Source organism: Leuciscus leuciscus (genome assembly GCF_965113295.1).
Source record: "Leuciscus leuciscus genome assembly, chromosome: 16".
NCBI classification, from domain to species: Eukaryota; Metazoa; Chordata; class Actinopteri; order Cypriniformes; family Leuciscidae; genus Leuciscus; species Leuciscus leuciscus.
The window spans coordinates 852,672-865,401 of NC_138740.1; the positions used below are offsets into that span (position 1 = coordinate 852,672).

Sequence of the window (12,730 nt, forward strand, 5' to 3'; positions counted from 1 at the left end):
GGACTGTACGGAATGAGGCATGATTGCTATTCACACCTTTATTAAAATGGCTGTAATCTGTTACCACAATAGTACTTGATCTGTTTAAAATGATTTCCTTGATATATGCATAAATTAAAAATTAAAATTAAAATTTGTCTAATACATTTTTTCTATTTTTGATCTGAGCACAATCAGAAAATCAGAAAACCCGTCCTTATTCGTTTTTTTTTTCTTTTTCATTTCAGTTCAGGAAATAAATAATGGAAAAACAAGTCGTTTTTCATCTTTTTATTTTTGGTTTTAATAAAAAAAAAAAAAAAAAAAAAAAGATTGAATGAATGATCCACGGACGGTGACGGACACATCATATTCCACAATTATAGGCCTATATAAGAGTATTTAATTTGTATCCATAGGCCTACTCCGTGTAGCTGGCCCGCCATCTACTGGCAAAAAAAAATATTGGCCCGCGGCCAAAGTTACTTGCCGACCCCTGCTATAGATCATACATTACTCTTAGATCGACTACAAAATGATACTGGTGTTCAAGGACAAGCACTAAGCTGGTTCAAATCATACCTATCTGACCGCTACCATTTTGTCTATTTAAATTGAGAAAAATCGATCATAACTCCAGTAAACTATGGAGTGCCGCAGGGATCTGTGTTAGGCCCTCTGTTATTTTCAATATATATGATGCCACTTGGAAATATTATAAGGAAACATGGAATTAGTTTCCATTGTTATGCTGATGACACTCAAATATATATTTCATCACGGCCGGATGAAAACGCAAAATTTTCCAAATTGACAGAGTGTGTTAAAGATATAAAAGATTGGATGACGCGTAATTTTCTTTTATTAAATCCAGACAAGACAGAGGTAATACTTATCGGTTCAAAAAAACCGCCCACAAAACCTCGCACAATACAACTTTAACATCCTAGGATGTCCTGTTACTTTATCCTCTACAGTAAAAGACCTGGGTGTTATACTCGATTGCAACCTGTCTTTTGAAAATCATATTTCATATGTTACAAAAACAGCCTTTTTCCACCTTAGAAACATTGCTAAGCTACGTAATATGCTATCAGTTTCTGATACAGAAAAGTTAGTTCATGCATTCATGACCTCGAGACTGGATTACTGTAATGCTTTATTAGCTGGTTGTCCTGCATCCTCAATAAACAAGCTACAGTTAGTCCAAAATGCCGCCGCTAGAGTTCTTACGAGATCAAGAAAATATGATCATATAACACCGATTTTATCATCGCTGCATTGGTTACCTATAAAGTTCCGTATTAATTACAAGGTATTGCTACTGACTTATAAAACCCTAAACGGCTTAGCTCCAGTCTATTTAACGGATCTTCTATCACCCTATAATCCATCGCGCTCTTTAAGATCACTAAATTCATACCTAGTCATACCTAGGATATCCAGAACCACCAAAGGAGGGAGAGCATTTTCACATTTGGCTCCAAAACTCTGGAATAGTCTTCCTGATACTGTTCGTTGCTCAGACTCGCTCTCCCAGTTTAAAACTAGATTAAAGTCGCATCTCTTCAGCCAGGCATTCATATAATCCTACAGTTCAAACTACAATCCGGCCTCTAGCTCATAAATGCCAGAGGAGAAGTGGCCCCCGACTGAGCCTGGGTTCTCCCAAGGTTTTTTTTTCTCCATTAGGTCACCTGATGGAGTTTTAGGACACCATTAGGTCACTTGATGGAGTTTTTCGGTTCCTTGCCACTGTTGCCTTTGGCTTGCTCAGTTGGGGATATTTTGGGGATATTTAATTAAATTTTTTCAATCAATAAATTCCTCTTGAAACAAACTTTGTTGTATTATTTTAATTTAATACTGTGAAGCTGCTTTGATACAATCTGTATTGTGAAAAGCGCTATACAAATAAACTTGACTTGACTTGATGTCACACTGTAAGATGTCAGTTGTCATTGATGTCACACTGTAAGATCTCAGTTGTCATTGATGTCACACTGTAAAATCTCAGTTGTCAGTGATGTCACACTGTAAGATCTCAGTTGTCATTGATGTCAGACTGTAAAATCTCAGTTGTCATTGATGTCACACTGTAAGATCTCAGTTGTCAGTGATGTCACACTGTAAGATCTCAGTTGTCATTGATGTCAGACTGTAAAATCTCAGTTGTCATTGATGTCAGACTGTAAAATCTCAGTTGTCATTGATGTCACACTGTAAGATCTCAGTTGTCAGTGATGTAACACTGTAAGATCTCAGTTGTCATTGATGTCACACTGTAAGATCTCAGTTGTCATTGATGTCACACTGTAAGATCTCAGTTGTCATTGATGTCACACTGTAAGATCTCAGTTGTCACTGATGTCACTCTGTAAGATCTCAGTTGTCATTGATGTCAGACTGTAAGATCTCAGTTGTCACTCATGTCACTCTGTAAGATCTCAGTTGTCACACTGTAAGATCTCAGTTGTCATTGATGTCACACTGTAAGATCTCAGTTGTCATTGATGTCACACTGTAAGATCTCAATTGTCACTGATGTCAGACTGTAAGATCTCAGTTGTCATTGATGTCACACTGTAAGATCTCAGTTGTCACTGATGTCAGACTGTAAGATCTCAGCTGTCATTGATGTCACACACTAAGATCTCAGATGTCATTGATGTCACACTGTAAGATCTCAGTTGTCACTGATGTCACACTGTAAGATCTCAGTTGTCATTGATGTCACACTGTAAAATCTCAGTTGTCAGTGATGTCACACTGTAAAATCTCAGTTGTCATTGATGTCACACTGTAAGATCTCAGTTGTCAGTGATGTCACACTGTAAGATCTCAGTTGTCATTGATGTCAGACTGTAAAATCTCAGTTGTCATTGATGTCAGACTGTAAAATCTCAGTTGTCATTGATGTCACACTGTAAGATCTCAGTTGTCAGTGATGTCACACTGTAAGATCTCAGTTGTCATTGATGTCACACTGTAAAATCTCAGTTGTCAGTGATGTCACACTGTAAGATCTCAGTTGTCATTGATGTCACACTGTAAAATCTCAGTTGTCATTGATGTCACACTGTAAGATCTCAGTTGTCAGTGATGTCACACTGTAAGATCTCAGTTGTCATTGATGTCAGACTGTAAAATCTCAGTTGTCATTGATGTCACACTGTAAGATCTCAGTTGTCAGTGATGTCACACTGTAAGATCTCAGTTGTCATTGATGTCAGACTGTAATATCTCAGTTGTCATTGATGTCACACTGTAAGATCTCAGTTGTCAGTGATGTCACACTGTAAGATCTCAGTTGTCAGTGATGTCACACTGTAAGATCTCAGTTGTCATTGATGTCACACTGTAAAATCTCAGTTGTCATTGATGTCACACTGTAAGATCTCAGTTGTCAGTGATGTCACACTGTAAGATCTCAGTTGTCATTGATGTCAGACTGTAAAATCTCAGTTGTCATTGATGTCACACTGTAAGATCTCAGTTGTCAGTGATGTCACACTGTAAGATCTCAGTTGTCATTGATGTCAGACTATAAGATCTCAGTTGTCATTGATGTCAGACTGTAAGATCTCAGTTGTCACTGATGTCACACTGTAAGATCTCAGTTGTCATTAATGACACATTCATGCTTTACATCATCAATCAATGACACGTTCGGTGATGTGAGCTGCATTACACGCGGGATTGAACTAATGGCTACGAAGAAATCTCTAACGTTAATTTTGGTCATGGCTAGTCTTGAAAAACGAAGACAATTTGACAGTTGCCGTAGGAGAATCACTGCAGGACTGAGAGTCAAATCTTCTGACACTGCCAGAATTTCATCTGAGGTAAAATTGGCTGTAAAAATGTAAAAATATAAATGTAAAAATGACTGTCATTAATCGGCTGTCGGTGAACATGTCAAACTAACAATCAAAGACTTCAGATTTTAGCCTATGATCAGAGGAATCTTTTAGGTTTTGCAAAATTTGTCTCAGACGGCCAAATCGTGGCCAAAATCACACAGTGTGCGCCGGCTTAAGAAGGAAATCTGAGGATTACCTTGAATTGGAACGTCCTAAGCCCTTGATCACTTGGATTCAGCTATGGAGTTGATTTATTATTAAAATTTTCTCTTACAAATTTGTTTAATGTAGCATTCTATATGTATATAGGTATGCTTGGACAGTTTTAAATATTTAAAAAATAATTAATATTAGTTGTTTGGGGTGGAGGTAAATTAAAAGCAATCGTGTTGTCTACATATGAAGAAGACTCGCTCCCTCGAGGGGTCAAGGGTCTGTCCATTTAAACTTCCCTTGTCCACTTCACGAAGTGTAACACACTGGCGGCAGGGATTCCCCAGAGGGAAAGTGCTTAGGGAAGTTCACGAGTGTGTGTGTCTAAAAGTGAAGTGTATCGCAGCCCTGGTTGGAGCTAAACTCTGCAGGACGTCACCCTCCAGGAGCAGGATTGAACACTTCTGCTGTAATGGATTATAATACACATGGAAGATTTTGAAACTGTTTCAACTCAAATAAATATTTCATGTCCACAAAATTATTCATTTAGTGAAAAGCCATGTAATAAGTGTCATGGCTGTATATTATCCCTTAAATGGTCGTCTTGTTTGAGCTTATTCGTTCGTCTTGGTTCAAATCTGCTTCCTAGTGTTGGAAAGTTTTTTCTTTCTTCAAAGCAGACCAGGAGACGTTGGGATCACGTTCAAACAGAAGAGTTTCTTTATTTGAGCGCGGCTGCGGTTCGTCCAAAAAAATCTAACTAAGGGAACTTTACATGGTTTCTTTATAGGCATTTCAGTGGGCTGTCCTACTGAATCTAATCATCTAAAGACAATAAAGGCAATTACCCCCAACTGAGATAATGGTACCCCCCAAATTGTATAAACAACACATGGTCACGAGAACTAAGACTAGGTAAACATTCACACATAGTTCAACTCTTAGTAGAAAGATTAAAGACTAACAAAACCCCTTCAAAGGAAACTGTTAAATCTAATCAGTAAATGGATGCCCTCATGTTCACCTTGAATGCCCAATACAGTATAGTTCACCTTATTTTTTTATGTGATGTTATGTAAGGAAGTAGGATCAGCAGATCTAAAACATATTCTTAAATTTGTAATCCTACACTAGGAACATTTTTACTTTGCGGAAACATTGAGTTTCCTGATAATATAAAATTTAAACTCAAATCAATATTTTGTGTCCAATTATTTACTTATGTGGCAAGTAGATGTATAATAAGCAGGATAATTTATATTCAGATGGTGCTCATCACAGAGTAAACCTGACAGGTTGATCAGGACTGAAACAGAAGGGTCTTGTATCGCCCTGAATGCACAGCCAGCCACGGTTTATCCATTACATATAAGTATTAGTAATAAAAACCCTCAAAAACTTTGGAAACAATCTAAAGAAGATTAAACAACAAAATTATCTATCAGACCATTTTTAGTCTTCTTTTTGTTTCTTTTGTTCATTATTGACCATATGAAGAAAATGGAGGATGTAGACACATTTATACAATCTTACCACAGTTTCTCCAGTTTACAGTGAGGATCCTTCAGTCCACCAGAGAGCAGCTTCACTCCTCTGTTTCCTAGTTTATTCTCAGTCAGATTCAGTTCTCTCAGGTGTGAGGGGTTTGATCTCAGAGCTGAAGCCAGAGCAGCAAAACCTTCATCTGTAACATCACAGTCCCTCAACCTGTGGAGATTAAAGACACATGGTGAACTGATACCAGCTGCAAACATAGAATAAAAAGTGTAAACTACAAATGTGATTTCTAGAGGCAGTAAAACATTCACATAAACATCATTAGAGGACAAACAGCATCAATATATAAAAAAAAGACACTGTTAAAGACACTGTTGCTGTTTGCTGTCAGTTTTGATCCACGTCACATTCAATCCTTCATCACGTCTCACACACTGACCTCTACAATCATCAGCTCTCACACACACCTCCTCAGCTGCTTTAGTAAATGTGTCTCACATGTACCAGAAAATGTACCACTTTTGTTGCTTTAGTTAGAAAGCACCTGCTAAAATCATAAATGTGATCATGTTTTATCAGTGCAGTGATTGTTGTCAGAGTGACTTACTGAACTGATCTGGATTCTTTAATCACAGGCAGCAGCTTCTGAAGAACTTCATCTGCTGTATTTTGTGCTCCAATAAACTGTTTTAGATTAAAAACATCCATCTTCTGCTCTGATGTCAGCAACACATAAACCAGAGCTGACCACTGTGAAGAGGAGAGTTTGGTTTCTCCTATTTCTCCAGATGTCAGATAATGTTGGATCTCCTGCATCAGTGAATCATCACCCAGTTCATTCAGACAGTGGAACAGATTGATGGATCTCTCTGGAGAGCGATTCTCCCTGATCTTCTGTTTGATGTGCTGAACTGTTCTCTCTTTGTTGTTGGAGCAGCTTCCAGTCTGTGTCAGTAGTTCTCGTAAGAGAGTCTGATTGGACTCCAATGAGAGACCCAGAAGGAAACGCAGGAAAAGGTCCAGATGTCCATTCTTACTCTGTAAAGCCTCATCCACAGCTCTCTGATGCAGACCTGATAATGAAGGATATTTCTTCTGGTTTAAGATTTTAGAAAAGAGACTTTGTTTGGTTTGCTCAAACACATGTATGTTCTCATTTGTAAAGTAAATGTGTGCATATAGAGCTGCTAGATGTTCCTGGATGCTCAGATGAACAAAGCAGAAGACTTTCCCCTGATACAAGCCCAACTCCTCTCTGAAGATCTGAGTGCACAATCCTGAGTACACTGATGCTTCTGTCACATCAATGCCACACTCTCTCAGGTCTTCCTCATAGAAGATCAGGTTGCCTTTCACAAGCTGCTGGAAAGCCAGTTTCCCCAGTTTGAGAATCATGTCTTCATCTTTCACTCTCTTCTCATAGTCCTTCTCATGTTTGATGTTGGTCTGAATGATCAGGAAGTGTGTGTACATTTGAGTGAGAGTCTTGGGAATCTCTCCTCTCTCTGCTTCACTCAACATCTTCTCTAGAACAGTGGCTGAGATCCAGCAGAACACTGGGATGTGGCACATGATGTGGAGGCTCCTTGAGGACTTCAGGTGTGTGATGATTGTATTGGCCAGACTCTGATCACTGATTCTCTTCCTGAAGTATTCCTCCTTCTGTGTGTCACTGAAGCCTCGTACCTCTGTCACTCGATGGACACACTCAGAGGGGACGAGATCCGCTGCTGCTGGTCTGGAGGTGATCCAGATGAGAGCAGAGGGAAACAGATTCCCCTCAATGAGGTTCATCAGCAGCTCGTCCACTGAGGCTGATTCAGATATATTACACAGTTTCACTTCGCTCTTAAAGTTCAGAGACAGACGACACTCATCCAGACCATCAAAGATGAACAACACTTTATATTCTTCACTGGATATTTCCATTTCTGTTGTTTCAGGGAAGAAGACATGAAGAAGATCTGAAAGACTGAGTGTTTTGTCCTTCATCAAGTTGATCTCTCTGAAAGGAAGTGGAAATATGAGCTGGACGTCCTGATTCTCTGTCCCTTCAGCCCAGTCCACAATGAACTTCTGCACAGAGACTGTTTTTCCAATGCCAGCGACTCCCTTTGTCAGCACAGTTCTGATGGGTTTGTCTTGTCCAGGTAAAGGTCTAAAGATGTCATTGCATTTGATCGGTGTGTCCTCTGTTCCTGCTCTCCTGGATTGTGTCTCAATCTGTCTTAGCTCATGCTCATTATTGATCTCTCCACTTTCACTCTCTGTGATGTAGAGCTCTGTGTAGATCTCATTCAGGAGTGTTGGGTTTCCCTGCTTTGCTGTTCCTTCATACAGACACTGAAACTTCTTCAGCAGATTTGATTTGAATCTGCTTTGGACCAGTTGAGAGTCATGTCTGAAAGATTAACATAATAGATTACAACATGAATTATAGATGTGGAAGTGATAGTAAAATAAATCAACACTATTCTTTTAAAAGTCATTTATTCATTTGGCTAGTGTGACTACAGTGAGTTGGTTCAAGTGGTCCAAAGCATGGATGTTAACAAATACTCTGGGTTTGAGGGATGAAATGAAATGGCATTTATAACTGTCTGTCTAAAAAAAGAGGAAGAAAAGACACATCCAAATTCCCTCCAACTGGTGCAGGATCAATACAAAATATTTGCACAAAAAAACAGCAAGGATTTGATAAAAAAAACTTTTAAAAAACTGACGAAGATCTTTTTGATCGAAATGTTGCAGTTTTATTTAAAAAAATAAAGGAAATGGTTAAACAGATGTTTCATGATTATTATCTGTCTGTTTAACTAAAATATTGTACCTCAGATCAGTTGATGTGTGTTTTTCATTAAATGTAACTAATGTGTCCATAGGCCGGTCACTCTTCATGGACACACAGCTGGACTCCGATGAGTTTGATCTCTTCACATGTAATTCACTATAATAGAAGAGAGACAATAGAATAGAGACATTAAAATATGGAGAATATGAAAATCTCCGGTGAGTTTGATCTTTGACTGTGTGATTGACTTTAAAAGAAATAGTGACAAGAAGAATTCATGTAGTTAAAGGGATAGTTCACCCAAAAATGAAAAATCTCAGTTGTCATTGATGTCACACTGTCAGATCTCAGTTGTCATTAATGACACATTCATGTTTTACATCATCAATCAATGACACGTTCGGTGATGTGAGCTGCATTACACGCGGGATTGAACTGATGGCTACGAAGAAATCTCTAACGTTAATTTTGGTCATGGCTAGTCTTGAAAAACGAAGACAATTTGACAGTTGCCGTAGGAGAATCACTGCAGGACTGAGAGTCAAATCTTCTGACACTGCCAGAATTTCATCTGAGGTAAAATTGGCTGTAAAAATGTAAAAATATAAATGTAAAAATGACTGTCATTAATCGGCTGTCGGTGAACATGTCAAACTAACAATCAAAGACTTCAGATTTTAGCCTATGATCAGAGGAATCTTTTAGGTTTTGCAAAATTTGTCTCAGACGGCCAAATCGTGGCCAAAATCACACAGTGTGCGCCGGCTTAAGAAGGAAATCTGAGGATTACATTGAATTGGAACGTCCTAAGCCCTTGATCACTTGGATTCAGCTATGGAGTTGATTTATTATTAAAATTTTCTCTTACAAATTTGTTTAATGTAGCATTCTATATGTATATAGGTATGCTTGGACAGTTTTAAATATTTAAAAAATAATTAATATTAGTTGTTTGGGGTGGAGGTAAATTAAAAGCAATCGTGTTGTCTACATATGAAGAAGACTCGCTCCCTCGAGGGGTCAAGGGTCTGTCCATATAAACTTCCCTTATCCACTTCACGATGTCTAACACACTGGCGGCAGGGATTCCCCAGAGGGAAAGTGCTTAGGGAAGTTCACGAGTGTGTGTCTAAAAGTGAAGTGTATAGCAGCCCTGGTTGGAGCTAAACTCTGCAGGACGTCGCCCTCCAGGAGCAGGATTGAACACTTCTGCTGTAATGGATTATAATACACATGGAAGATTTTGAAACAGCTTCAATTCAAATAAATATTTAATGTCCACAAAATTATTCATTTAGTGAAAAGCCGTGTAATAAGTGTCATGACTGTATATTATCCCTTAAATGGTCGTCTTGTTTGAGCTTATTCGTTCGTCTTGGTTCAAATCTGCTTCCTAGTGTTGGAAAGTTTTTTCTTTCTTCAAAGCAGACCAGGAGACGTTGGGATCACGTTCAAACAGAAGAGTTTCTTTATTTGAGCGCGGCTGCAGTTCGTCCAACAAAATCTAACTAAGGGAACTTTACATGGTTTCTTTATAGGCATTTCAGTGGGCTGTCCTTAAAGGTGCTGAACTTACACACAGCCTTTAGGGATGACTACTGAATCTAATCATCTAAAGACAATAAAGGCAATTACCCCCAACTGAGATAATGGTACCCCCCAAATTGTATAAACAACACATGGTCACGAGAACTAAGACTAGGTAAACATTCACACATAGTTCAACTCTTAGTAGAAAGATCAAAGACTAACAAAACCCCTTCAAAGGAAACTGTTAAATCTAATCAGTAAATGGATGCCCTCATGTTCACCTTGAATGCCCAATACAGTATAGTTCACCTTAGTTTTTTATGTGATGTTATGTAAGGAAGTAGGATCAGCAGATCTAAAACATATTCTTAAATTTGTAATCCTACACTAGGAACATTTTTACTTTGCGGAAACATTGAGTTTCCTGATAATATAAAATATAAAATTTAAACTCAAATCAATATTTTGTGTCCAATTATTTACTTATGTGGCAAGTAGATGTATAATAAGCAGGATAATATATATTCAGATGGTGCTCATCACAGAATAAACCTGACAGGTTGATCAGGACTGAAACAGAAGGGTCTTGTATCGCCCTGAATGCACAGCCAGCCACGGTTTATCCATTACATATAAGTATTAGTAATAAAAACCCTCAAAAACTTTGGAAACAATCTAAAGAAGATTAAACAACAAAATTATCTATCAGACCATTTTTAGTCTTCTTTTTGTTTATTTTGTTCATTATTGACCATATGAAGAAAATGGAGGATGTAGACACATTTATACAATCTTACCACAGTTTCTCCAGTTTACAGTGAGGATCCTTCAGTCCACCAGAGAGCAGCTTCACTCCTCTGTTTCCTAGTTTATTCTCAGTCAGATTCAGTTCTCTCAGGTGTGAGGGGTTTGATCTCAGAGCTGAAGCCAGAGCAGCAAAACCTTCATCTGTAACATCACAGTCCCTCAACCTGTGGAGATTAAAGACACATGGTGAACTGATACCAGCTGCAAACATAGAATAAAAAGTGTAAACTACAAATGTGATTTCTAGAGGCAGTAAAACATTCACATAAACATCATTAGAGGACAAACAGCATCAATATATAAAAAAAGACACTGTTAAAGACACTGTTGCTGTTTGCTGTCAGTTTTGATCCACGTCACATTCAATCCTTCATCACGTCTCACACACTGACCTCTACAATCATCATCTCTCACACACACCTCCTCAGCTGCTTTAGTAAATGTGTCTCACATGTACCAGAAAATGTACCACTTTTGTTGCTTTAGTTAGAAAGCACCTGCTAAAATCATAAATGTGATCATGTTTTATCAGTGCAGTGATTGTTGTCAGAGTGACTTACAGAACTGATCTGGATTCTTTAACCACAGGCAGCAGCTTCTGAAGAACTTCATCTGCTGTATTTTGTGCTCCAATAAACTGATTTAGATCAAACTCATCCATCTTCTGCTCTGATGTCAGCAACACATAACCCAGAGCTGACCACTGTGAAGAGGAGAGTTTGGTTTCTCCTATTTCTCCAGATGTCAGATAACGTTGGATCTCCTGCATCAGTGAATCATCACCCAGTTCATTCAGACAGTGGAACAGATTGATGGATCTCTCTGGAGAGAGATTTTTCCTGATCTTCTGTTTGATGTGCTGAACTGTTCTCTCTTTGTTGTAGGAGCAGCTTCCAGTCTGTGTCAGTAGTTCTCGTAAGAGAGTCTGATTGGACTCCAATGAGAGACCCAGAAGGAAACGCAGGAAAAGGTCCAGATGTCCATTCTTACTCTGTAAAGCCTCATCCACAGCTCTCTGATGCAGCTCAGATAATGAATAATATTTCAACCAGTTTAAAACCTTAGACAACATACTTTGTTTGGTGATTTGGTCAAACACATTTATGTTCTTGTTTGTAAAGTAAATGTGTGCATATAGAGCTGCTAGATGTTCCTGGATGCTCAGATGAACAAAGCAGAAGACTTTCCCCTGATACAAGCCCAACTCCTCTCTGAAGATCTGAGTGCACAATCCTGAGTACACTGATGCTTCTGTCACATCAATGCCACACTCTCTCAGGTCTTCCTCATAGAAGATCAGGTTGCCTTTCACAAGCTGCTGGAAAGCCAGTTTCCCCAGTTTGAGAATCATGTCTTCATCTTTCACTCTCTTCTCATAGTCCTTCTCATGTTTGATGTTGGTCTGAATGATCAGGAAGTGTGTGTACATTTGAGTGAGAGTCTTGGGAATCTCTCCTCTCTCTGCTTCACTCAACATCTTCTCTAGAACAGTGGCTGAGATCCAGCAGAACACTGGGATGTGGCACATGATGTGGAGGCTCCTGGAGGACTTCAGGTGTGTGATGATTGTATTGGCCAGACTCTGATCACTGATTCTCTTCCTGAAGTATTCCTCCTTCTGTGTGTCACTGAAGCCTCGTACCTCTGTCACTCGATGGACACACTCAGAGGGGACGAGATCTGCTGCTGCTGGTCTGGAGGTGATCCAGATGAGAGCAGAGGGAAACAGATTCCCCTCAATGAGGTTCATCAGCAGCTCGTCCACTGAGGCTGATTCAGATATATTACACAGTTTCACTTCGCTCTTAAAGTTCAGAGACAGACGACACTCATCCAGACCATCAAAGATGAACAACACTTTATATTCTTCACTGGATATTTCCATTTCTGTTGTTTCAGGGAAGAAGACATGAAGAAGATCTGAAAGACTGAGTGTTTTGTCCTTCATCAAGTTGATCTCTCTGAAAGGAAGTGGAAATATGAGCTGGACGTCCTGATTCTCTGTCCCTTCAGCCCAGTCCACAATGAACTTCTGCACAGAGACTGTTTTTCCAATGCCAGCGACTCCCTTTGTCAGCACAGTTCTGATGGGTTTGTCTTGTCCAGG

General features: G+C 39.0%; 1 protein-coding gene across 4 annotated transcripts in view; it reads right to left on the reverse strand.

Moving 5' to 3' along the window:
- LOC309477794 (NACHT, LRR and PYD domains-containing protein 3-like) overlaps positions 1 to 12,709 on the reverse strand; it is a 105,079-nt gene extending 92,370 nt beyond the window's left edge. For 3 of the 4 annotated variants that reach the window (XR_014198705.1, XM_082141205.1, XM_082141206.1), the window contains exons 1-5: positions 11,184 to 12,709; positions 10,614 to 10,787; positions 8,326 to 8,442; positions 6,103 to 7,896; positions 5,532 to 5,705 (exon numbers count right to left, since the gene is read on the reverse strand). Coding sequence is in view for 2 of the 4 variants with exons in the window: in XM_082141205.1 (XP_081997331.1) it covers positions 5,532 to 5,705; positions 6,103 to 7,896; positions 8,326 to 8,442; positions 10,614 to 10,787; positions 11,184 to 12,571 (3,647 nt within the window). In the remaining 2 variants the exon portion in view is untranslated. The remainder of the gene's footprint in view (positions 1 to 5,531; positions 5,706 to 6,102; positions 7,897 to 8,325; positions 8,443 to 10,613; positions 10,788 to 11,183) is intronic. The other variant, XR_014198704.1, reaches the window with a different exon arrangement.
- Positions 12,710 to 12,730: the final 21 nt, after the last annotated feature.